The 24,745-nt window shown below is 45.9% G+C and overlaps 1 protein-coding gene across 3 annotated transcripts in view; it reads right to left on the minus strand.

Annotated features, from left to right (window-relative positions):
• PFKP (phosphofructokinase, platelet) overlaps positions 1-7,783 on the minus strand; it is an 80,685-nt gene extending 72,902 nt beyond the window's left edge. For all 3 annotated transcript variants that reach the window (XM_084859230.1, XM_084859229.1, XM_084859231.1), the window contains exon 1: positions 7,333-7,783. In XM_084859230.1, coding sequence (XP_084715356.1) covers positions 7,333-7,414 — 82 coding nt within the window. In that variant the 5' untranslated portion in view covers positions 7,415-7,783. The remainder of the gene's footprint in view (positions 1-7,332) is intronic.
• Positions 7,784-24,745: the final 16,962 nt, after the last annotated feature.

A 24,745-nucleotide genomic window follows, 5' to 3' on the forward strand; every position in this document is an offset into this window, starting at 1 on the left:
GTTCTTCATAGCTGAGTCACCAGGCTTGCAGGAATGGGCATAAGAGACAATACCGGTCATTGCTATGCTTCATGGATTTTGCAAAAATCAGTGGACTTTCAGTCAAGGTATAAGAAGGTTTTAGTGGTCTGCGGATTCCAAAGAAAATTCCCCCTCCACTGCAATATTTAAGCACACAGCCCATAATGGTGGACAAACAGAAGCTGGGAGCCAGTGTGGTGTAATGGATAGTGTGCTGGGCTTGGATTGGGGATGTGTGGATTCAAAGCCCTGTATAGCCATGAAGCTCAATGAATGGCCTTGAGCCAGTCACTAACTTCCATCACAAGGGTTGTTCTGAGGATAAAAACTGGATAACCTCCATAATCATCACCCTGAGCTCCTTGGAGGGAAGACAGTGTACTAATGTGATTTTAAAAAACCTTGGGCCCTTAATAGCTTTACCCACACCCCCAAAAAGCTTGGAATGAATTCCATGATGGCTGTTCGTGAAACAAATATGTTTTAAATGAGTAAGCTATAAAATCAATGATTGAAGGTTATCGTATTTGAAAGTCCAAACCTTGAAACAAGGGTGGGGAACCTCCAGGCTATTGGCCATATGTTGCCCACTGCTTAATTTCATCTGGCCCCTGGGCATTTCCAGGGACTTGTCACCACTGAGGTGGTGAAGTAAAGTGGTCTGCTCAGGGCTGAGGCCAGCGTAAATGGAAACAGCCCTAGCCCAGCAGCGCTTCGGAGAAAGTGAAGCAATACCTGGCAGCTCTGGACCACAACTAGCCTGCCAACAAGGCGGGCAAAATGGGAAACGAGCAGTCACAGAGAACGTCAAGAAGCTTCAGCTCTTGCGGGAATGAGAGTGGAGCCCAGGAAAGAAGGCTCGAAGCCCGCAGATGTAGCACATAACAGCGTCAAATCTGTAATGTTCCACAGCATTTCTGAATGTTCAACCCTTGGTCAGGCCGACTGGGGATTGCTATGTGACATCCGAGGTCAGATACTATAGGTTCATCGTGGGTTAAACAACCCACATTTTAAAAAACTACCAACTGTAGGACAAACCTACAGTGTCCGGGTTTGGATGTTTAATATGGCTGTGAAACATGCCGGGTATGCACCACAGCAACTCATGGGTTAATGAACCCACGATTTGCCACTGTTACATTGAACCAGGTTTACCTGTTGCTGCATCAAGCAGAAGCACAACTATCCCATTCCCTCCCATATTGAGCCAGCGCCATCTACCACCTCCGCCCAGCAGTTCTAAGGTGCAGGCCATGACGGTTTGTTGCTCCCCATCCATTGACTCTGGGTGCTTCCACACAAGGTTTTTATTGGGTTATTACCCTGCCCCATCCACAGAACTTTACAGGGGTTGAATCGACAATGACATCTTACACTCATAACCCTCCCTGTTTTCCCACCATTTCTTCTGTCTTTTTTCTAACCACGGAAAATCCATTACGGAAGAAAAGATGGAATAGCTGCACAACGTCTCCTGATTGTTAGCATTAGGAGCCCCCCCCTGCCTGGAAGCACCCTCTGCTGCTATGTGAAGTGGCAGGAGAGATATGCAGGAAAAGGATTGCGAATGCTCACTTTTTCCTAGTGACAATTGAAGGTTTTCATCTCCATGCTGAAAGAGTCCCCCCCTCCCCGGTCAGCCCTTTCCTACTTCCCACACCTGTAATTAAAATCTTGGCACCCAATGCTTACTTAGGAGCAAGCCGCATTTGAATACAATGAAACAAAAAATTCTGGGTAAACATGCATTGGATTAGACTGGCAAAAAGTAATCCTAACCCAGTTTACCTAGAACTAAATCCTACTAAAACAGCAACAACTTGCTTGCATAAAGCCCAGTGGCTGGTGCCACCTATTCCATTAAAGAATGTTGGATTTTAAAAATTAATGTATGCATTACTTTTTAAATTCCTTGATAGGAGCAGGTGTGTATTTTCACCGGCTCTCCACTCCAGGATTGTTATAGAGTTGTTCATGTTAATCTGTGGACCCAAACCTGAGTAGCCAGAGCTTCAGGAGATGGCAACACAGCAGCGTTCTCTTCCTAGCCATTACATTATTTTAGCTATTTGTAATACAATTAGGAGCCTATAATATAATTAATACTTGTGTGTGGCTCCCAACTGATTTGTGGTCAATTCTGTGGGTCAATGGCCCTTGATAGAAAAAAGAGTTCCCCAGCCCTGCCTTTAAAAAGATATTGTTTCCAATAATAAACAAATTTACTTGGAATGCTTGCAGTGCAATCCTAATCGAGGAGACGTGAACATCTGGCAGCTTGCAGAACCTTCCCGGATTCTCCAAGGGGTGGAGCTTGGCCTCCAAGCCCTGCCCCCTAGAGGAATACCTACTGTTATCTCCTATCAAAAATCAAAAATAACAGCAGGGACACAAGTAGAGAAGCTACCATGTGGGCAAAATATTTGGGACTGAACCAGTGGCTGGAAGAACACTCCTCCAGCTGCTGGCTCTCCCAATGGGAGAAGGTGCAGGGCAGGCAATGCAGCTTTGCTGCACACAGGCCTTCTCCGATGTACTGGTGAAGTACTAATTGTCCTGCAATGTCTGTCATAATGCCTGCACATCATAGAATCATATGGATAGAAGGGGCCCACAAGACCGTCCAACCCCCTGCTCAATGCAGGAAGCCTGCTTCCCAGGCGGTCGTCCATCCAAGTACTAACCAGAGCTGACCCTGCTTAGCTTCTGAGATCAGATGAGATCAGGAGCAACCAGCCCTCATCCCATAAGGACATTGTCTCCTCTCTGAGGCAGTACATTGCTGCATTTACAGACATGCTTATTCAAAAGCAGGTACAGCACTGTGCTACCTAGAAAATATTTGCAACCCAAATCCTATGCTCCATTACTCGAGACTAAGGCTTAGATGTTGGGCACGGACGTCTAAGTCCAGTTCTGGATGCAGTCGTACTTTGAGTAGACCCATTGAAATCAATGCACCCTAAGGTAGTCATGGGTCTATGCTAAGTATATCTATGCCTGGATCCAACCCTAACTGTGCAATCCTGTGCATGTTTACTCAGAAATAAATCCCACTGTGTTTAATGGGTCTTATTCCCACGTAAGTGTTTATAGGATTGCAGCCTTAGACCCCAAATCAGTGAGATTTACTCCTAGGGAAGTGTGTTTGAGACTTCCTCGTTAGTCCCTATGGTTTTAAAAAGCAAACAAACCAGCAACTAACGTCTAAATATTTATCTGTGTATACTTCAGTCTAGTTCAGACACATACACATGCATAAAATTCAAATCCTAGGAGAAATTAATATATATTACACTTACACAGGAATAGCAAATAAGAAAAACCTGACATAGGAGTTGTTCCTGTGACACTTGAGTTAGCTACTGCATTTCCTGGGCCTGAAACACCAGTATAATGCCTACACTAACTACAATGGACATTCAGTTTCAAATTGACAGCCTTCCATTTTCTGTCTGCCACCAATCATGTGTACAAGACATGTTTCTGACCTCAGAGCCTTTTATTAAGGCTTCTGAAAACAAAATGCAACACACAAAAATAGGCCTTTCCTCCCAAGTTGTGTTTTTGCACATTAAGCATTCAGCAAATTGGGAAAGCTGGCACCTCCAACGTTTGCAACTTTTCATCAGAGTTCCCACTTGCCCCACCTTGTCTTAATGACCTTGAAAGATTATGACTCATAGGCAACCATTACATGCTTCTTCTCCTTGTAGGTTGCTAATAAAGGCCATATTACATATTATCCTTCCGTTTGCAAGTGGGTTTATAAAACAGAATCCTACAAACACACCTCTTTTTCTTCCCCCAGAGGGGCACTCTTTATTTTCCTCCAGACAAAAGAAACATTCAAAGTCTTTAGATTGGATTTAGGCCTTTCTCTCCCTCCCCTTTCCTAGCTAAGAAAACAAAAAGGCGTTGGCTGAGGTCCAAGTTCCAGCTTCCACAGTGTTTGCAGTGCAAACTTCCCCTTCTTCCCTCCTGGTTCTTCAAACGCTGCAGTTGTCAACTGGCCCTTAAGGTAACCCAATCTAGAGATGATGAATTAATTTTCAAAAGATGTTTTAAGTGTTGTAATGGATCCTCCCTTAGCAAAAATATTTTTTCCTTTCTCACACACATAGCTGCTGCTGCTTAGATTATATAAGGCCCAGCCATGTTGAAATGAGTGCCAGGGCTCAGCCCCTCTGGGTGTTACAGTTGTTTTCTTAGGGGAGAGGGGAATCGGATTTGGGCTGTGATTCTCCTTGCACAGTGGCAACACCAGAAAAGTGTGGTGGCCTCAGGCTTTTACCTACTCCCATTCCTCAGCTGGGCTGATGAATGTCAAAGGGCCCTAATAGATTTCTGTACTTGGTGGAGAACGAAACTGCTTCTTGCCACAAACACTATGACCAGTGGGAAGCTGCTTGGAACACTGCTGTAGCAGCGTGATCATACAGAATCACAGAATAGTGGGGTTTTTACTCGGAAGGGAGCGCCACTAAGTTCAGCAGGGCCGATTTCAGGCAGGCAGCCATGAGAATCCAACTTAAAAGCCAAAAGACTCTGAAGCTTCCCTTTGCTCCTACCATCACTGGGGATGAAACTGCACTTTGCACACTCCCAGAGACCCGTTTCTCTTCACTTGTATTAAGGACTAAAACGCAGGATTGGGGGGAGTGTCGGGGTCACCAGTTTCAAGAGGTTTAAAACCAGCCTCGAATTAAGCCCTAATCCAGAGATTCCTTCATGCCCGGAGAAGCAAAACCGCCCGAAAGGGGATGTGCTCGTCGCTGCTTCTAGCAAGCATGACGTACCGAGGCACACTCCGCAGCGACCCGCAAAGGATCACGTACACACTGGAGGCGGGGCCGACGACGACTACATCCCTTACTCTGAGAACGCCGGGCAGCGTGGCGCGCTACGGCTGTGGCCCTAAGCACGATTAACGTCCCCGGGACTTGCTTCTGAGTAGGCACGCGCTGTCTGACAGTATTACACGCCCCGAGGAAGGAAGATTCGCCGGTGCCCCCACCCAGTGCCGCGGTCGAGGGCAGGCTCTGGTCGCTGCTTCCTTACAACGGCGCGCACATGGGCCATTTCCTGTCTTTTCTACGCTCTCTCGATTACGGACCGGTTTCCTTAAACCCCGTCTGTGCGGGCGAGGAGACGAGGCTGGGAACGATCCACCTCGCTGCGAGGGCGAGCGCGAAGGGAGCCAAGCCAAGCCAAGCCTTCACTCGCAAATCCGCAGGAAGGCGCTGGAATGGAACTCGAGCTGGTTGCAAGTTCCAGACGTGTTAACAGACCGGCAGGCAAAGGACCAAGGCAGATCTGCCCCTGTGGGCAGCTGCCAAGGTAGGACGGAGTCACGCGCCCAGGACTCAGGAGCCTGCCCCGCTACACGAGCCGACGACCCCTTCGAAATCCGATCTGACTGCAGTTGTGGGGGGGACCTTATGAACAAGATGCAGGATGCGCTCTTTCTGACCATCATTAGACACGTGTGTCATTTCCGGGCACGCTTCTTCCCGGTTTCTTACTCACAGGCTACAAAGTCAAATTCACTTACGGCGCAATCCTACGCACGTTTAGACAGAAACTAGTCCTACAATTCCCAGCATTCCCCAGCCAGCCAGCTGTTTCTGTCTAAACGTGCATGGGATTACCCCTTTAAGCACTGATTGGTCATCCCTAACTCCATTTTATTCTCCTTTTGAAGGCTCCTTTCATGTGTGCAGGTGCAATAGAATTCGCTGTTGTGTGGACGCAGAATCAAAGTACGGTAGTTAATCCAAATTAAAGACTGATCTTGTGCCTGCACATAACATAAGAGCCACGCCAGATGAGACCAAGGGTACATCTAGTCCAGGATTCTGTTCACACAGTTGCCAGCCAGCTGCCCACGGGAAACTCATGCAGTTGCATGGCTGCAACAGCAGCACCCCTCCCATGTTCCTCAGCCACTGGTGTACATAGGCATACTGCCTATGACACTGGAGGGAACTTATAGCCATCAGGACTAGCAGCCATTGAGGAAACAGTCTTCTCTTTTGTCACGCAGACCAAACCCCGCAATGTTCAGTACATGGGATTGATCCGGAGCAAGGGGTTTATGGTTGCAGTCTTTATTTAGCCCTATATGAGTGCCTGGGAGACCTCCTTTGGGCGTTCAGGATCAACTTAAGATGGTGTGTCCAAAGTGCAGGGAAAGGCGGAGGATCTCAGTGCTGGCAAAACCGCAAGGCAACAGGCAGTATCAGATCGCCCCATCACCCCCCCACACACACACACACCCCTAATATGGTACGGCCAATCCAAAGAGCGAACGCCTTCGCCCTCCCCCCCGTCCCGCCACCCCACCCGAGAGGGGTGAAGACAGCCGGGTGATGAGAGTTCCCATGGAGCTCTGGCGATGCTCGGTCCTCGAGGAGAAAGGTCACACGTTTGGGAATGTGAAGGGAGAGGGAGGGAGCCCATTTCCACCGTGTCTCAGGTCACGCACGCTTGCAGCTCAGCCGCTCAGCTGGAGGGAAGCCTTCGAGTACGTTTCGGCTTCCCTCCTCCTTTCAAAGATTATCGCCACGTTCCGCTACTTAACAAGCAGCAGCAGAGGACGACGCAATCGCCTTACGATGCGCAGCCTCCCCCGCTTACTCGATCTCGCCCGCCGCATCCAAACCCTTTCGCATGCAATCCTCGTCTCCCCCCCCCGCCCCATCCGATGGTCCAGCGCCCCTGCCTTAAGCCTTGCAGCCCCGCTTCCTGCCACCACCTATGCATCCCCGTGGCTTCTTCCTTTGCGCGGCAGCACGCTCAGATTTCTTGGGGCGCAATCCTATGCATGCTTGGACAGAAAAAGTCCTACAGCTCCCAACATTCCCCATGCTGGCTGCGGTTCTGACTTCGTTCTGTCCAAACATGCAGAGGGTTATGCCTTCAGGGATGCAGAGGATCGCGCTCTATCCACGTGGGCCCCTTAGGGGCCCCTATCCAAGTGGAATGCTGAGAGCTGTAGGCCTGTTTTATGTCCAAATAAGCGCAAAATTGCGCCCTGAGGGGCCCCGATCTACGTGGAGCCCCTATCCCTTCCGATACTCCCCCATCATGTTGAAAGAGCCATGCCTGCCCCTACGGCATCCGACCCACCTGGAAACCCTTCGACCCCACACTTCCCTCCAGCCCGGGCTACTCATAGCGCCCCTAGAGGCACCCCGCGATCAGCTGCACTAGCCATTGGTGCGCACAGCCCTGGCTCCTCGTCCCTCCGGAGGAACGTACGTGTGTGTGTGTGTGTGTGTGTGGAGGGGGGGGGCGCACAGTTACCTTGAGCATCGCCGCCGCTGGTCAGGACCCCGATGGCTTTCCCTCCTCCCGAGAGGTTCTCGAAGAACTTCTTATCCGGCATGTTGTAGGAGGAAGAGTGGGGCTGCGGCGAATCTGGAAACGCCGCCGCTGCTCCTCTGGGCGAGAGCGCCGGGCCCCGAGGAGGCGTCGCTCCTTCCCTGGGCGAGGGAGGCGCCGCTGCTTCCCTGGGCTCCTCCTTCCCCGCCGTCCCTTCGCCGGGCGACGGAGCGCGCGAGGTCCCCGGGGCTTGCTGGACCGAGCCCTGGGCTGCGGGGCTGTGCGCTGAGCGGACGCGCACCGTCTGTATCTTCACGGCGCAGAAGACGGCGCTCCGATCTGCATCGCGGGCGGGAAAGAAGAGCCGGGCAGAGGGATGCTGTTTCCAGCGCCGCCGGCCCAACCCGCCCACCGGCGCTTCCCCGCCTCCGCCGCTGCGCCGGGCTCCTCCCTCTGACGGCCCCGCGCGGAGCGGCCCGAGCCACGACCCCTCCCTTCGGTCGGCGCTCCGGCAAGCGGCAAGAGAGAGCCAATGGGGAAGAGTCGGCGGGCAGGGGCGGGGCGAGATCTGGCAAGCCCCGGTGAGGTCGTGCGTGATGCTCGGCGGGTGGGTGGAAAGAGCCTTGGGCGCAGTGCAGGCTGGTGGCTCCAATGGCAGCGGGGCTGTGCATCCGCTCTGGGCGGCAGTCAGAATTCTAAAGGCGCTGTCCAAGGTGCCGAACCTATTTTGGAGATAGGGGTCCGCCCCTTGGATTGCTCCCTTAGAGCTCTGACCGAAGCCCAGATGCAGAGCCCCACCAGCCTCCACTGCTTGGGAGGATGGGGAGGTAGCATAAGGATGCACTCCTATGTTCAGAGACAGACAGAAAGCTCTGCGATTCCCAGCATTCCCCAGCACGGGGCTCCTGCACCTTCACATGACCTTCGCATGGGCTTAAATCCCCTGTTCTGCACAACTATTAAAAGGAGCAGGAGCCCTGTACTGTTTTGCAACTAGCCAGCCACCCTCGATTGAGCAAACGTAAGGTGATGGACAGTAGGACTAAATATCCTAACTTCACATGTACACTGATGGGATCTGTGCTTGGGGTTGTGGTGAACCGCTAGATGGAAATGTCCTCCCAGTGTGAAAAAAAAGGCAAATTCCATGTTGGGAATAATTAGGAAAGGAATTGAAAACAAAACTACCAATATCGTAATGATGGTAGACAAATCTCTGCTGTGACCGCACTTGGAAGACTGTGTCCGGTTCTGGTCACTGTACCTCAAAAAAGATATCGTAGAGCTAGAAAGGGGGCAGAAAAGGGCAACCAAAATGATAGGCGGCTGGAGTGAGTTCCCTGTGGACATTACAACATTTGGGGCTTTTAGCTTAGAAAAAAATCCAACTAAGGGAGGACGTGATACAGGTTCATAAAAGTATGCACCTGTATCACGTCCTCCCTTAGTTGGATTTTTAGTTGGGTGTGGAGAAAGTGGATAGGGAAAAGTTTTTCCACCCACTCTCATAACACTAGAACTCAGAGCATCCAATGAAGCTGAATGACCAAAGATTCAGGACAGATAAAAATAATTATCTGTGCATAATATACACAATGCATGAATTATAGAATTTACTACAAGATGTAGTTGTTGTTGTTGTTCAGTCATTAAGTCGTGTCCGACTCTTCGTGACCCCATGGACCATAGCACGCCAGGCCTTCCTGTCCTCTGCTCTCTCCCCGAGTGTGCTCAAGTTCATATTCATTGCATCGGTGATGCTACCTAGCCATCTCATCCTCTGCCGTCCCCTTCTCCTTTTGCCTTCAATCTTTCCCAGCATCAGGGTCTTTTCCAGGGAGTTTTCTTTTCGCATTAGGTGGCCAAAATATTTGACCTTCAGCTTCAGTATCTGTCCTTCCAATGAGCACTCAGGATTGATTTCTTTTAGGATGGACTGATTTGACCTCCTTGCAGTCCAGGGGACTCAGAAGAGTCTTCTCCAGCACCACAATTCGAAGGCATCAATTCTTCAACGCACAGCCTTCCTTACAGTCCAGCTCTCACAGCCATACGTTGCTACTAGAAAAACCATAGCTTTGATTATACGAATCTTTGTCGGCAAGGTGATGTCTCTGCTTCTTACTATGCTGTCTAGGTTTGCCATAGCTTTCCTCCCAAGGAGCAAGCATCTTTTAATTTCATGGCTACAGTCACCGTCTGCGGTGATCTTGGAGCCCAAGAAAATAAAATCTGTCACTGCTGCCATTTCTTCCCCTTCTATATGCCAGGAAGTGATGGGGCCAGATGCCATGATCTTCGTTTTTGTAATGTTGAGTTTCAAACCAGCTTTTGCACTCTCCACTTTCACCCTCAACAAGAGGCTCTTGAGATCCTCTTCGCTTTCTGCCATTAGGGTGGTATCGTCTGCGTATCTGAGGTTGTTGATAATTCTCCCGGCAATCTTAATTCCAACCTGTGATTCATCCTACCCGGCGTTTCTCATGATGTACTCTGCATATAAGTTAAATAAGCAGGGTGACAATATGCAGCCTTGTCGTACTCCTTTCCCAATTTTGAACCAATCGGTTGTTCCATGTCTGGTTCTTACTGTTGCTTCATTGAGCGTAGTCAATGAAGCAGAAATAGACGTTTTTCTGGAATTCTCTTGCTTTCTCCATGATCCAGCGAATGTTGGCGATTTGATTTCTATTTCCTCTGCCTCTTCGAAACCCAGCTTGTACTTCCGGTAGTTCTCGGTTCGCATACTGCTGAAGCCTAGCTTGTAGGATTTTGAGCATCACCTTGCTGGCATGTGAAATGAGCGCAATTGTACGGTAGTTTGAACACTCTTTGGCATTGCCTTTCTTTTGAATCAGAATGTAAACTGACCTTTTCCAGTCTTGTGGCCACTGTTGAGTGTTCCAAATTTGTTGGCATATTGAGTGCAACACTTTAACAGCATCATCTTTTAGGATTTTAAATAGCTCAGCTGGAAGACTGTCATATCCGCTAGCTTTGTTGTTACTAATGCTTCCTAAGGCCCACTTGACTTCACTCTCGAGGATGTCCGTCTCAAGTTCAGTGACCGCACTATCATGGCTATCAGGGACATTAAGATCTTTCCTGTACAGTTCTTCTGTGTATTCTTTCCACCTCTTCTTAATCTCATCTACTTCTGTTAGGTCCCTGTCTTCTTTGTACTTTATCATGCCTGTCTTTGCACAAAACGTTCCCTTGAGATCTCCCATTTTCTTGAAGAGATCTCTATTCTTTCCCATTCTGTTGTTTTCCTCGATTTCTTTGCATTGTTCATTTAAGAAGGCCTTCTTGTCTCTCCTTGCTATTCTCTGGAAATCTGCATTCAGTTGGTTATATCTTCCCCTTTCTCCCTTGCTTTTCGCTTCCCTTCTTTCCTCAGCTACTTGTAAAGCCTCATCAGACAGCCACTTGGCTTCCTTGCATTACTTTTTCTTTGGGATGGATTTAGTTGCTGCGTCCTGAACAACGTTACGGACCTCCATCCATAGTTCCTCAGGCACTCTGTCTATCAGGTCTAATCCCTTAAATCTATTCCTCACCTCCACTGTATATTCATAAGGGGTATAATTTAGGTCATACCTGAATGGTTTAGTGGTTTTCCCTACGTTCTTCAATTTAAGCCGAAATTTTGCAAGAAGCAGCTCATGATCTGAGCCACAGTCAGCTCCAGGTCTTGTTTTGACTGACTGTATAGAGCTTCTCCATCTTTGGCTGCAAAGGACATAATCAATCTGATTTCGATATTGACCATCTGGGGATGTCCATGTGTAGAGTCACCTCTTGTGCTGTTGGAAAAGAGTGTTTGCTATGATCAGCGTGTTCTCTTGGCAAAACTCTATTAGCCTCTGTCCTGCTTCATTTTGTACACCAAGGCCATGCTTGCCTGTTATCCCAGTGATTTCTTGACTTCCTACTTTAGCATTCCAATCCCCTATGATGAAGAGGACATCTTTTTTGGGTGTTAGTTCTAGAAGGTGTTGTAGGTCTTCATAGAATCGATCAACCTCAGCTTCTTCAGCCTCAGTGGTTGGGGCATAGACTTGAATTACTGTGATGCTGAATGGTTTGCCTTGGATTCGTACTGAGATCATTCTATTGTTTTTGGGATTGTACCCCAGTACTGCTTTTCCCACCCTTTTGTTGACTATGAGTGCTACTCCATTTCTTCTAAGGGATTCTTGCCCACAGTAGTAGATATGATGGTCACCTGAATTAAATTCGCCCATGCTTGTCCATTTTAGTTCGCTGATTCCCAAGATGTCGATGTTCAATCTTGCCATCTCATGTTTGACCACCTCCAGCTTACCTTGATTCATTGATCTGACATTCCAGGTTCCTAAACAATATTGTTCTTTACAGCATCGGATTTTCTTTTCACCACCAGACACATCCACAGCTGAGTGTCCTTTCGGCTTTGGCCCAGCCGCTTCACTCTTTCTGGTGCTACTTGGAAATTCCCTCTGCTCTTCCCCAGTAGTATATTGGACACATTCTGACCTGAGGGGCTCATCTTCCGCCGTCATATCTTTTAGCCTCGTCATACGTTCCATGGGGTTTTCTTGGCAAGAATACTGGAGTGGGTTGCCATTTCCTTCTCCAGCGGACCACATTTTGTCAGAACTCTCCGCCATGACCTGTCCGTCTTGGGTGGCCCTGCACGGCATAGCTTATGGCTTCACTGAGTTACGCAAGCCCCTTTGCCACAACAAGGCAGTGATCCATGAAGGGGACAAGACCTAGTGCTGGTCATCAAACTGGATGGCTTTAAAGGGGAATTGGACAAATACATGGAGGCGAAGGCTATCAATAGCTACTAATCATGATGCTACCTCCAGTATAAAAGGCAGTATGCCTCTGTACACCAGTTGCTGGGGAACATGGACAAGAGGGTGCTATTGCACTCATGTATTACTTGCGTTCTTCCTGGAAGCATCTGGCTGGCCACTGTGGGTACAGGATGCTGGGCTAGATAGGACTTTGGACTGATCCAGCAGGTCTCTTTTATTATTCCACAGAGGGATTCCTACCTCACTCAGAAAAACAAATCCCTCAGCTCAGATTACGTGGAACCCCTACCATTAACATCACTGTCTTGTCCGAGTTAGTGACAGCTGCAGGGTCTGATTCAAAAATTAACAACTCTTACTAGAAATTTGGCCATCCAGGCAGCAAAACACTGTTTACTAGTAGCCTGTTTAATAGTGGCAGTGGGTCTAAGTACAGCTATCGAAGAGGTGACGCATAACAGGATTTTAGTTACTTAAGGTGCAGTCCTATGCATGTTTAAACAGAAAAAAAAGTCCTACAATTCCAGCATGCCCCAGCTAGCCATGCTGGGAGTTGTGGGACTTTTTTCTGTCTAAACGTGCATAGGATTGCGCCCTTAAACTAGTTAATATCCTACCTGACTTATGCACACTCAAAAGCATGAAATGTAGCTCTCTGTGCAACTCTTTCCCTTCCCCACTCTCATGCAAGTCAGGAAGGGCTCTTGTTCCATAGAATGAATTTCTATTATTACATTTTTGCTTACTATCCCATTGAACATCATGGATGCCTTCTTTTTTTTTTTTTACTGATGATTTGATAGGAAAGGATGCCTATCTCTTTTAAAGGAAAAAAGTCTGTGCTACTTCTTGTTTACAATAAAGTTATTTCACCAAAGAAGGGATAATGATTTAATTATGTTAGTTCTAATTAAATATAGCAATTAATGAAACAAACAGATAAAGTGACAAACATCCAGACACCATACTAATAGCCCCTCCTCTGCATGTTGATTTATAAGTAAGTCACTCTGTGACTTACCATAAAGGAACCATAAGGAAGGCTGAGCGAAGATAGATGCTTTTGAACTGTGGTGCTGGAGGAAAATTCTGAGAGTGTCTTGGACTGCAAGAAGATCAAACCAGTCCATACTCCAGGAAATCAAGCCAGACTGCTCACTTGAGGGAATGATATTAAAGGCAAAACTGAAGTACTTTGGCCACATCATGAGAAGACAGGATACCCTGGAGAAGATGCTGATGCTAGGGAAAGTGGAAGGCAAAAGGAAGAGGGGCCGACAAAGGGCAAGATGGATGGATGATATTCTGGAGGTGACGGACTCGACCTTGGGGGAGCTGGGGGTGGCGACAGCCGACAGGAAGCTCTGGCGTGAGCTGGTCCATGAAGTCACGAAGAGTCGGAAGCGACTGAACGAATAAACAACAAATGTCACTCTGTATAGAATGGGGTTTACCCCTAAGTATATGGGCATAGAATTTCAGCCTAATGCTGCAGTCCTATAAAGCAGGGGTGGCAAATGCACGGGCCGTGGGCTGTATGCAGCCCCGGGGGGGGGGGGGAGTTTAGCAGTCCCTACTAGGTTCCCTGCCTCCTGCCACCCCGCACATCATGTTTCCCAGCAGAAACACTGGTTCTGCAGAGAAATGGGGTACATGAGGTTTCTCTGCAGAGTCACCCCACCCCCACCCCCGGTTTGGTGGGCTGAAAGGAGTGCAATTTTGCTGTGAAACAAGGAGTGTGCTAGCTGAGTGCCTTATTTCCCACCAGAATCACCAGGAACGCGGCCATGCTGCCACTTCCAGTTGCAGCTGCGGTGGGAAAAGTGTGCGACCCCTAGAGAGTTCCAGGCGGTCCAGTGCAGCCCCCCCACCCCCACCCTCTGAAGTTGCCTACACCTGCTATAGAGTTAGATACCATTTATTTCAGTGGGTTTAGGGCAGGACCAAGTTGTATTGCTATCTGCGAGTAATTTCCATTGAACTCAGAATCAACTTACTTCAGAATAAACGTGCTTAGGCTTGGGTTCTAAAGCAGTGGCAGGCAACTTGTGGGTCTCCAGATTTATTTTTTATTTTTTAGCCTTTAACTCCCATCAGCCCTAGCCAGCATAACTAATGGAGAGGGATGATGGGAGTTGAAGGCCAAGTCATCTGGAGGCCACAGATGCATCTGGAGGGCCACAGTTTACCCACCCTGGTTCTAAGTCGGTTTCATGGCTTTGGCTAGAGTCCCCTAACAACACAAACATATTATTTACACGTAAGTAAGTACCACTGAGCTGTCTTTCAACTAAAATAGATGCCAGGTGGCCAGGTGCAAAAGAGGTCAGGGTTCCTGCACCTTTAATAGTTGTGTAGAAGAGGGAAGGTGCAGCTTGCATGGGGGGAAAATGGTACGTGGCTCAATCTGTAATCCTCTTTTCTGGATACCTGCTGAAATTCCCTTTTCTACACAGCTATTAAAGGCGCAGGAACCCTGTCTTCTTCTGGACTTAGCCACCCTATTGTGCTGTCCACAATCGTTTCTCTCAGAAAATGTCTGTCTTTGCACTCACATCTATAGCCTTCTATTTTCTTTACTTAATATTTTTACAGTTTCTTTTCAAACTTTGAACGATTGCTACCCTCCAAAATTGAACATCTTTCAGCTGACGCTGCCCTGCTTTCTTCTCCTTCCCTTACACTTCATGTGATTTCGTCTTTGATCTTTTCCTAATTTTGCGCTTATTCATTTTCTCTCTTGATATGATTTTTTTTTCACTCTTCCTAATGGACTTACATTCCGACATCACTTTACTGCTCTCCTCAGTTCCCCGCAAAACTGGTCTGCGGTTCAGTCTGTAATCCTCTTTTCTCTCACAAAAAAAGTCTGTAACAGTTTTGACCTGTTAGCTGCTCTTTTCTCAGACCAACTGTCACCAACTGCCAGTTCGCCCACCCCTCACTTTCATCCTTTTCACGTCTTTTTATGTTTCTAATGTTCTGTTCTTACCAGAAATCATGGTTCATATACAGCCCCCATCAGGAAGTTGGGGAGGGTTTTTTTTTGGGGGGTGTCTGTTTTGTTTTACAAAGTACTTTGTTCCTCATACCTAGGGAGGAAGCAGGGAGTCTGCAGAAACCTTTATCTTATCTATGGGTGGCTCTGTTCACTGCCTTACTGATTGCCATGGTAGGGTCACCAAGTTTACTTGAGGGGGAATGGGTATTAGTCATTCTGGGCTGTATCTGGTTTGAATTTTCCCTCCTTTCCCCAAAACTGCCCTCTCTCCCCCCGCCCCGTGGGTTCTCCAGAGATTTGGGGGACATGTAAGGGGCTCAGTGGGGGAGAGGGGGGAAGGGACAGAGTGGAAGTCTGCTCAGGCAATGTTGGATTCAGCCATATATATATATTTCTAATTAGCAATCAAACATTGTTGCATTTTGTGTAATATAAATACATATAAATGCAACAAATATGTTTTTTTTGTGTGTATTTTGTTTAAATATTTTGTTTATGGTCTGTTCTCATATCAAGAGGAATCAGTCTGTCTAATAAAGACTGAACCCAGGCATTCCCTTGGTGCGGTTTGGAAACTATGTTACTTATGAGTAAGAATTTCTACCCTTAAAGGCAGCCTAGAAATAATTTTAAATAAATTGGAGTGTGGATTACACAAGCTTTTACACAGCATACATAGTAGAATTTTTTTTAATGTTATCTTCATTTTGGTTTTTTTTATATTTTATGTTTTTCAATGTTTTTTTCTGTGCACTGTCCAGAATACCTATTAATGGACAGTATAAACATGCTATAAATGAACAAGGTACCATCATCTATTAGAATATGTAACTGGGAACAGCTGGAAGTACAGTATGGAATACTTCTTGAATTAGGGGTACCAGCTGATCAGAAAAAGGAAACTAATCTGGTCTTCCCTTGTGCCTCGAACAGCAACTTGTAAACAGCAGGTGATTACATCAGCATGGGGATAATCATTATAACCTGTTAATGTCTGCCCATCAAGCTGAATGGTTTTGAGTAACAGCTGCATTTTATATTTTTAAAAATGGGGGATTAACCATTGTTTATTTGTCCCTTCTTCCCAGCAATGCTTGGAAGCATCCCAGGTGTAAACTGAAACCATTTAGTACTTAAAAAAGCAAAAATACTTGGCTGGTCTGGGGGAGGGGGGATGCAGAATGCACCGTTGTACAATAACTTTATTAGGATAAATCATCATTTCACCAAAATGTGCAAAGCTTCTGGGTTCTCCAGAACTCTTCATCAGGCTAGATGGTACAAAAAGCAGGGGAGAGGGGGACAGATATGGTATGCAGTTTAGACAGACCCATTCTCAAAATGGGGATGTGCAGTCTGAATGAATTAGTCAGTGACAGGTGATGCCAGTCTCAGATGACACCTAGTAATACATTTTGGAAAAGTAAAGTAATGGCTGATTTCCATTTCTGAGAACTCAAAGGGTGGCCTTAGCTCTAATCTGCCTCTTGCCTTGGGTGAAACACACATGTTCTTTAGGCAGCACAGAGCAGAAGGGCAGAGAAACATGACAGTCCTTACATTAGCAAAGCTGGAGATTAATTTTAGGTAGTGCACTAGGTACAAAGTCAGTTGAGGCCAAATTGTATTACCTAATGGTTGGAGGGGAAGTGGTAGAAAATCTTCTTCCTCTGGTGGTAGATTCTGCCCTGAATGGATAAATTTTCCAAAGCACATTTAAAAAAAGGAAATATCCCCATGCTGGTCCATGAGAAAGAAATCCAAAATCCACAGTTAGGCAATACCTTTATTAGGATCAACCAACATTCCACAAAAATGTGTGAGCTTCTGAGTTCTCCAGAATTCTTCATCAGTCTAGAGGATACAAAAAAAAAAAAAAAAACAGATTGGGGGAAGAAACAGAAAAGTCCAAAAATTTGGCCAGATTTGGTGTCCGTGAGGTCTGCAGTTTAAACAGACCCAGTCTCAACATGGATATGCTGAGAAATAGGAGTTTCTGAGTTTTGGAGAACTTGAGTTAGTACATTTTTGGGAATTCTGATTGGTCCTAATAAAGGTTAGTGGATTTGGGATCTTATACCTGGTAGAGCCCAATTTGAATGTCTGCAGCCCCTCTTTCATCTTAATTTTAACAAATGCAGACTCCACAGGTTTAACATCAGTCATCCTGCCCCCCCCCTTTTTTTTTTTGGTTTGTTTACCATTTTGCCCAATGAAGAATTCTGGAGCGCTCGAAACCTTGCACGGTCTTTTGTGACCTCTTAGTTGGCCCAAGAAAGGTATTACACTAATATGGATATTAGCATTTTTCTTTTGGAATGTTTCTTTCAGCCAATACGACTACCTTCACTTTTTGTGTTAGAGGGAAAGTTGCAGCAGGCAGGTTTAAAAGTTGACAACCTTATTTGTAATTTGTGAACCAGACTGGAGTGAGGAAGAGGGTGGGGTTATAGAGAAACTACTTTCTCTTTACAAAGACAGGAAGCAAACTCCCTTTCCAATAACATAGTTTTAGGAAGTGCTTCGCTCAGTGTGCAGGATGGGAGCACAGAGGACACTGTAACCTGCTGGGAGCAGTACAAAAGAGAACTTCATACACTGCAGTTTAGTTGGACCTCTAGGTCACTCCTTTTAAAAAATAAAAACAAATTAGCTGTTAAAGTTAATTAAAAATAAAATGTCATGGGAGCATGGGTGTTGCTGGGCACTTCTAAGATTTGGGACCCTAATCCATATTTTATTTATTTATTTATTTCATTTCTATACCGCCCAATAGCCGAAGCTCTCTGGGCGGTTCACAAAAACTAAAACCATAGGTCACAAATCTGTGTAAAATCTGCATATGTTATTTGATATAGATACACACACACTCTTAGAAATAATTACTAGGATTTATGTAAATTTTGCAGGAAGCAAAGACGGTGAATTAATTTCTCATTGAAATCATTTCAATTTTTTTTTTCAATCAGTTTGTACCCTGACCCAGATCATCCCAAGCCAATGGCATTTTTATGCTTAATTCTCTGGCAGGGGGAGACATTGGGGGGGGGGTTTGCAGCATGTGGGAAAGGCAGAGTTGACCCTTTCCTTTCCAGCTCCAATCATAAGAACATAAGAAGAGCCCTGCTGGATAAGACCAAGGGTTCATCTAGTCCAGCATTCTGTTCACACAGCGTCCAACTAGCTGCCCATGGGAAGCCTACAAGCAGGACATGAGTGCAACAGCACCCTCCCATCCATGTTCCCCAGCAACGGGTGTACATAGGCATACTGCCTCTGATACTGGAGGTAGCATAGAGTCATCAGGACTAGTAGCCACTGATAGCCTTCTCCTCCAAGAAATCCCCGTCGAAAATGGTCCCCTTCATGGCAATCAAAGTGAGAGGGAAAAACCACCTTTCTGTTGACACCAATGGAGACTCTGGACTCTGTGGAATAGATCCAAGGCCCTGAGAAACAGATTTGGGGCCTAGCAACACCCATGCTTGGGAGAAGGAAGAAAAGGGGGCAGGTGGAAAAAAAGACAGGGCCCCTCCACCTTTAAGAGCTGTGTAAAAGAAGGAGTCTCAGCAGTTGTGGGTGGCTTGTCATGCAAGCTATACCTGTTGAATTTCCCTGTTCTACACAATTACTAAAGGTGCAGGAGCACTTTTCCCTTTTGCACCTGGACATCCTATAAGGAAGTAGAGAAACATGCCCCAGATTAATAAAACACAATTTGAAAACTGAGAAGTCTGGCAAGGGTATGTTGTTAAATGTAACTTGTTCCTCCTAGGTATAATTACGTAATTAGTCTGTATGTTTATGGCAGGTTTATGTAGCAGGAGGGTAGGAAAGAGCTTGCAGTGAGGGAAAGATAACAGCAAGGTTCAAAATCTTGCTGTTGGATATATTGAAGACTGTATTGCAAAACAAATAAATAAAAAGGAGTGTATGTAACAAGCATTTCCTGAGATATCTGCATTTCTGAGGAATCATTATAAGTGGTCTTAAAGTGGGGAGCTGCCCTTCTTGCCTTCCCTAAATTGTTCCTTTCTATAACACTTTTCCTCTAAGTGCATCATGCATATTATCTCTGTAATACTTACAAAGGGGTGCTGAACCTCTTTCAACCCAAGGGCCAAATTCAGGAGAAGCTCTCAGGGTCAGCCCCACCTACCCAGCAGTAGGTGGGGCTGAAGCAAAGGCGTGGGGCCAAAAATACAAAAACTATCAGCACATTGATGCTTAAAACTCTTACTGCCAGTGCTTTAGGAGAGGCATTTCAACCTTTCAGCCAGAAACTACCAAGCAATCCATGGTTGAGGGAAAGGGGCTGAGGTTAGGGGGAGGAACACGAACAACTGGGGAACCCCAGAAGACCAGATTTGACTGCCCGGCCTGAGGTTCTCCACCTCTGCCTTACAACAATCATGTGAGGTAGGCCAGTATTATCTTAAATTACCGATATTGATGGGGGGGGGGGAGTTTCAGACTTGTATAATTCAAGCACTGCGACTTTTAGTTTAAATAAAGACAACAAGAAGCATGACAACAGCCAGTCTGAGGAAAAATAAAGACTCCAGGTCTCTACAGTTTAAAAGAATCAGAGGAAAAGCTTTCCTTCTCTGCAAGTCAAAGAACAAAATATACAAAACAGTGCTTTCTTTTGATAAGATGCATGATATCTGGGGGGTGGAACTGGCTGTCGACCCAGTGAGTGGGCGAGAAAGGCAGCATTGGTGTTGGTATGGCTGTAGTCAGCCTGAGACAGCAGAAATTCTCATCTGAAAGGGGAAAAAAGCCTTATGTAATGTGTTTACTGAACTGAAGTATGTGTTACTATAAATACACAAAACCATAGAGTTGGATGTGACCCAACAGCCAGCCTGACATTTCCTTAGCAATCTCCAAGAGAGAGAAAAGTTCCCCAAAAACCTCTTTATTGAGTTTCTTTTTATTGGCTAGCTTCTCTTCAAGTCTGGAAATTCTTTCTGATATATAACATACGTTTATTGTATGTATGTATGTATGTATTTAATAAATTTGTATACTGTTTACCATATTAAAAATATCTCTAAATCTACCTCTTGAATTAAAACCCATTACTTCTGGGTACATGCTTCACTGAATCATAGAATCAGAGAATAGTAGGGTTGGAAGGGGCCTATAAGACCACTGAGTCCAACCCCCTGCTCAATGCAGGAATCCAAGTCAGAGCATCCCTGACAGATGGCTGTCCAGCCTCATCTTGAATGCCTCCAGTGCGGGAGAGCCCATCACCTCCCTAGGTAATTGGTTCCATTGTCATAGTGCTCTAATAGTCATGGAGTTTTTCCCGATGTTCATCTGGAATCTGGCTTCTTGTAACTTGAGCCCATTATTCCGTGTCCTGCACTCTGGGACAATCGAGAAGAGATCCTGGCCTTCCTCTCTGTGACAGCCTTTCAAGTACTCGAAGAGCACTATCATATCTCCCCCCAGTCTTCTCTTCTCAAGGCTAAACTTGCCCAGTTCTTTCTGTCTCTCTTCATAGGGCTTTATTTCCAGTCCCCTGATCATCTTCGTTGCCCTCCTCTGAAGCCTCTCCAGTTTGTCTGCATCCTTCTTAAAGTGTGGTGCCCAGAACTGGACACAGTACTCCAGATGAGGCCTAACCACTGAACTGACAATCATTCTACAACTGAAAACATCCAAGAGCTGCACATCATATAACCCATCAAGCAGACTGCAATTCCTCAGCCCTGTATAGTGAGCCACCAGGATCGCAATATAAGCTCTGCCTCCCCCTCTACCCTGCTTCCCTTCCTGGCCCAGAAATAAAGCTGGAATTGTTCAGCATGAAGAAGGCCACGATATATGGGCTGCCATTCCATACCAAATTCCCAGAGCCTATTACAGATATCAACCTTTCCCAACATGGTGCCCTCCATCTGAAGGGCACCAGGTTGGGGAAGGCTGGTATACCACAGACATATATCGTATACCTTAAAGGTGCTAAATTCAGGAACCCAGTTCCCACTGGTGCCTATTGATTGATTCTAGTTACTATACTTTTCAACTGCCCAATAGCCGACGTTCTCTGAAAATCTGATCCTGGAAACTGTATCTCTGAAGAGCACAGAGAGAGAGTTGTTCCTCCTGCCCTTTGTGCTGCTGTGTGTGGGACCTGGCCATTCCTGGGCCAAATCTACACGGAGACAGGTTTTGAAGCGATTGTTCAATGAAGAAGACGAAAACCCCACAAACAGTAGCCTGATAACCATTACTGAGTTAACCAAGAAGCTTATGCCTTTAATCACCTTTCAAAATAAACATGCAGTCCTTGAGATGTTTGGCTTACTTTACTGGAGGTCTTCCAAAGCAAAGGATTTGGAACACTTCTGGAGATATTTTGATGAAAGAAGTTGTTGCTTCCATGATTTAGGAAGAAATTAAAACAATGGCTCCTATTGGCTACTCAATCCTGAATGGACTACAGCCTCTTGCATTGATCAGCTACTGCACCATATAATGGAGCGGAATGACGAATTTCATTTTGTGATGCTGACTGTCGGCAGGAAATCTATTTCAGCCAATTATAATCACAATCATAATTCAAATGTGTATGTAGCTGTCCACCCAAAGGCCAAAAGGATGGTATGTAAGTGAACCAGCTTGAGTCCTGCCCCAGTCTCCTTACCATCGTCCTCTACCCACATCTTACCTAGAGAAAGCTTTGGTGTGTTGTTGCTGCAGCCTATATGAAAGCACTATGTGCATTCAGGTTTTTTCCAGAGCACAAAATGTGGCACGGGCAACTTTCATTTTTTAAAAGAGCAAGTTTCTAGGCCTTGTGAATGAAAGACCATTCTTGAACATGTGTGGGCAATGCAGTCTCAAATCTCAGAAGCCAGAGGGGCTGCTAAATAAGATTTTCAGTAGTTGGATATGTGGCTTCAATCCTCTACATACCTCTTTGGCTCTCCCCATGACTAGCAAACCAGAATAAATGATGCAAATTAAAATCCAATACACTTATTCAATTAGCATAATTCATAAACACTGCAGCCCTCAGCTTTTCTTGATGTAGAATTAAGATTACTTTTACACAAAATTATTTCTGAATGCAGACAATAAACCAGGGGTCTGCCAATAAACATGGCGCCTGTGGGCACCTCCAATAGTGCCCATGAATAGGTTCCCAACATGGTGCCCATGGGCATCCGAAAAATATCTTTTTTCCCTATTTTTTTAAAAATATACACACATGGATTTGTATGAAATGCATACAACTTTCTAACAATTACACATGGGCTTCAACAAAAGTGGGCCAAATATCCAAATATGCATCCATTTGAAGGTGGTGTTTATATGCCACCCTTTCAAATATTGGAAATGTTGTGAAGTCCTCAATCCATTGAATTATAGGAGGTCAGTGTTTATCCTTCCAATGTCGTAATATCAGTCTTTTAGCTGTGAAAAGGGGGCAGAGAATCCATTTGCACTGACTATTTGTTAATTTCCATGAAGCATGTGAATAATTTAAAAGAGCGTGTACATCAGTGAATATTAAAGACTGTTCCAGTACAAAATATTTCTGTGTAATAACCTCCAGGCAAAAGAAGCAACTACTAGACATTGCTAACATGTTTAAAAGAAGCACTATCTGCATTACACCACCACCATTAGCTGAATTATTTAATCCCTTATCAAAGAGAAGTTGTGTTGTCCAACAGACATGAAGCAAAAGTTTTTTGCTGAATAAGACGCAGCGTAAGATCCATGGACATGACGAGGAGATGCCAAAGTGGTGATCCACTGATTAGGCATTTAGTGGTGGTGCCCACAGCAGTATCTCAAATTCCCAAACGTGCCCATTGGGCCAAAAAGGTGGGGGGGCCCTGTATAAACACTCCTGCCCATCTAGAAGAATGGAACATCAACACACATTATGGTGGCAGCGACTTTGTTAGGAGGACAGGAGTCCTTGCTTCTTATCCTATAAGCTCCTCTGCCTATGCAGCAAGTCTGAGGATAATAATTTATGCTACTGGAGACAACCCAATTATTTCAAGTGGTTTATGTTTCACTCTTATTTATTATTATTCTCTTTTATGTGTCCTTTCAATAAAGTTCTGCCCTTCAGCACCAGACATCTTTCCTTAAAACATTTCTGGGCACTCAGGATATTGCACCTACACTTTCAGTCTTTGGTTCTATAGCCATGAATAGTAGAAGCACGGAATTGGGATCTTCAGGAAGCAGAATTCTTCACCATGTTGCATGCTTTAATGGTGTGTTTGAATTCCGTATTTGGCATTCCCCATATCATTTCAAACAGCAGTCACAAGCTTCCTCCAGCCTGCCCCCTGCCCCAAATCAGGACAAGTGTGTGGGGTAGGGGGTTTAACTCTTCAGCTCAGGGCTGTTGAACCTCTTTCAGCTCGGGGGCAAAATTCCATTTTGGAGAAGCTCTCAGGGGCCAAATTCCAGTGGTGGGTGAGGTGAAAGGTAAAAGGGGTGGGCCGAAGGCTAAAAGGGGAGGGCAAAATTTTTAAAAATGCAGCATACTTTAGCTTAAAGCTTTTACTGCCAGTAATTGCCTTAGGAGAGGCATTTCAACAATTTAGAATAGGAGGAAACATACAGAAGACAGGAAACTACCAAACAATTAGCAGTTTGGGGAAAGGGGGTAAGGCCATCTGGCAAACCCCAAAGGACCTCGTTTTACCTCTAAGTTGGCTAGATTTGGCCTGTGAGCCTGATTATCAATACCGCAGCTTTGGGGACAAGCATCAGCTCTGGGAGGAGATTTTCAGGAGGAAAAGAGTTAACCTTCCCTTATGTGGGAGTTCCAACCATGGCTACTTTTTGTGTGGAGAATCCCAAACAAAGATCAGTGATAAAAACCATGTCTAGTTTGGTCCCCAGTTATCCTGCACATGCAACATGGTGAAGAATTGTGCTTCCTGAAGATCCCACTTCCATATATATATATATATATATATTTGTTATTGTTGTTGTTGTTCAGTCATTCAGTCGTGTCCAACTCTTCGTGACCCCATGGACCATAGCACGCTAGGCCTTCCTGTCCTGCGCTCTCTCCCGGAGTGTGCTCAAGTCCATATTTATTGCTTCGGTGATGCTATCTAGCCATCTCATCCTCTGCCGTCCCCTTCTCCTTTTGCCTTCAGTCTTTCCCAGCATCAGGGTCTTTTCCAGAGAGTTTTCTCTTCACATTAGGTGGCCAAAATATTTGAGCTTCAGCTTCAGTATCTGTCCTTCCAGTGAGCACTCAGGGTTGATTTCCTTTAGGATTGACTGATTTGACCTCCTTGCAGTCCAGGGGACTCTTAAGAGTCTTCTCCAGCACCACAGTTTGAAAGCATCAATTCTGCGGCGCTCAGCCTTCCTTATAGTCCAGCTCTCACAGCCATACATTACTACTGGGAAAACCATAGCTTTGATTAGACGGACCTTTGTCGGCAAGGTTATGTCCCTGCTTCTTACTATGCTGTCTAGGTTTGCCATAGCTTTCCTCCCAAGGAGCAAGCGTCTTTTAATTTCATGGCTGCAGTCACCATCTGTGGTGATCTTGGAGCCCAAGAAAATAAAATCTGTCACT

Source organism: Heloderma suspectum, chromosome 5 (assembly GCF_057233095.1).
Source record: "Heloderma suspectum isolate Gila_16-S chromosome 5, 16-S_ref, whole genome shotgun sequence".
Classification (NCBI taxonomy): domain Eukaryota; kingdom Metazoa; phylum Chordata; class Lepidosauria; order Squamata; family Helodermatidae; genus Heloderma; species Heloderma suspectum.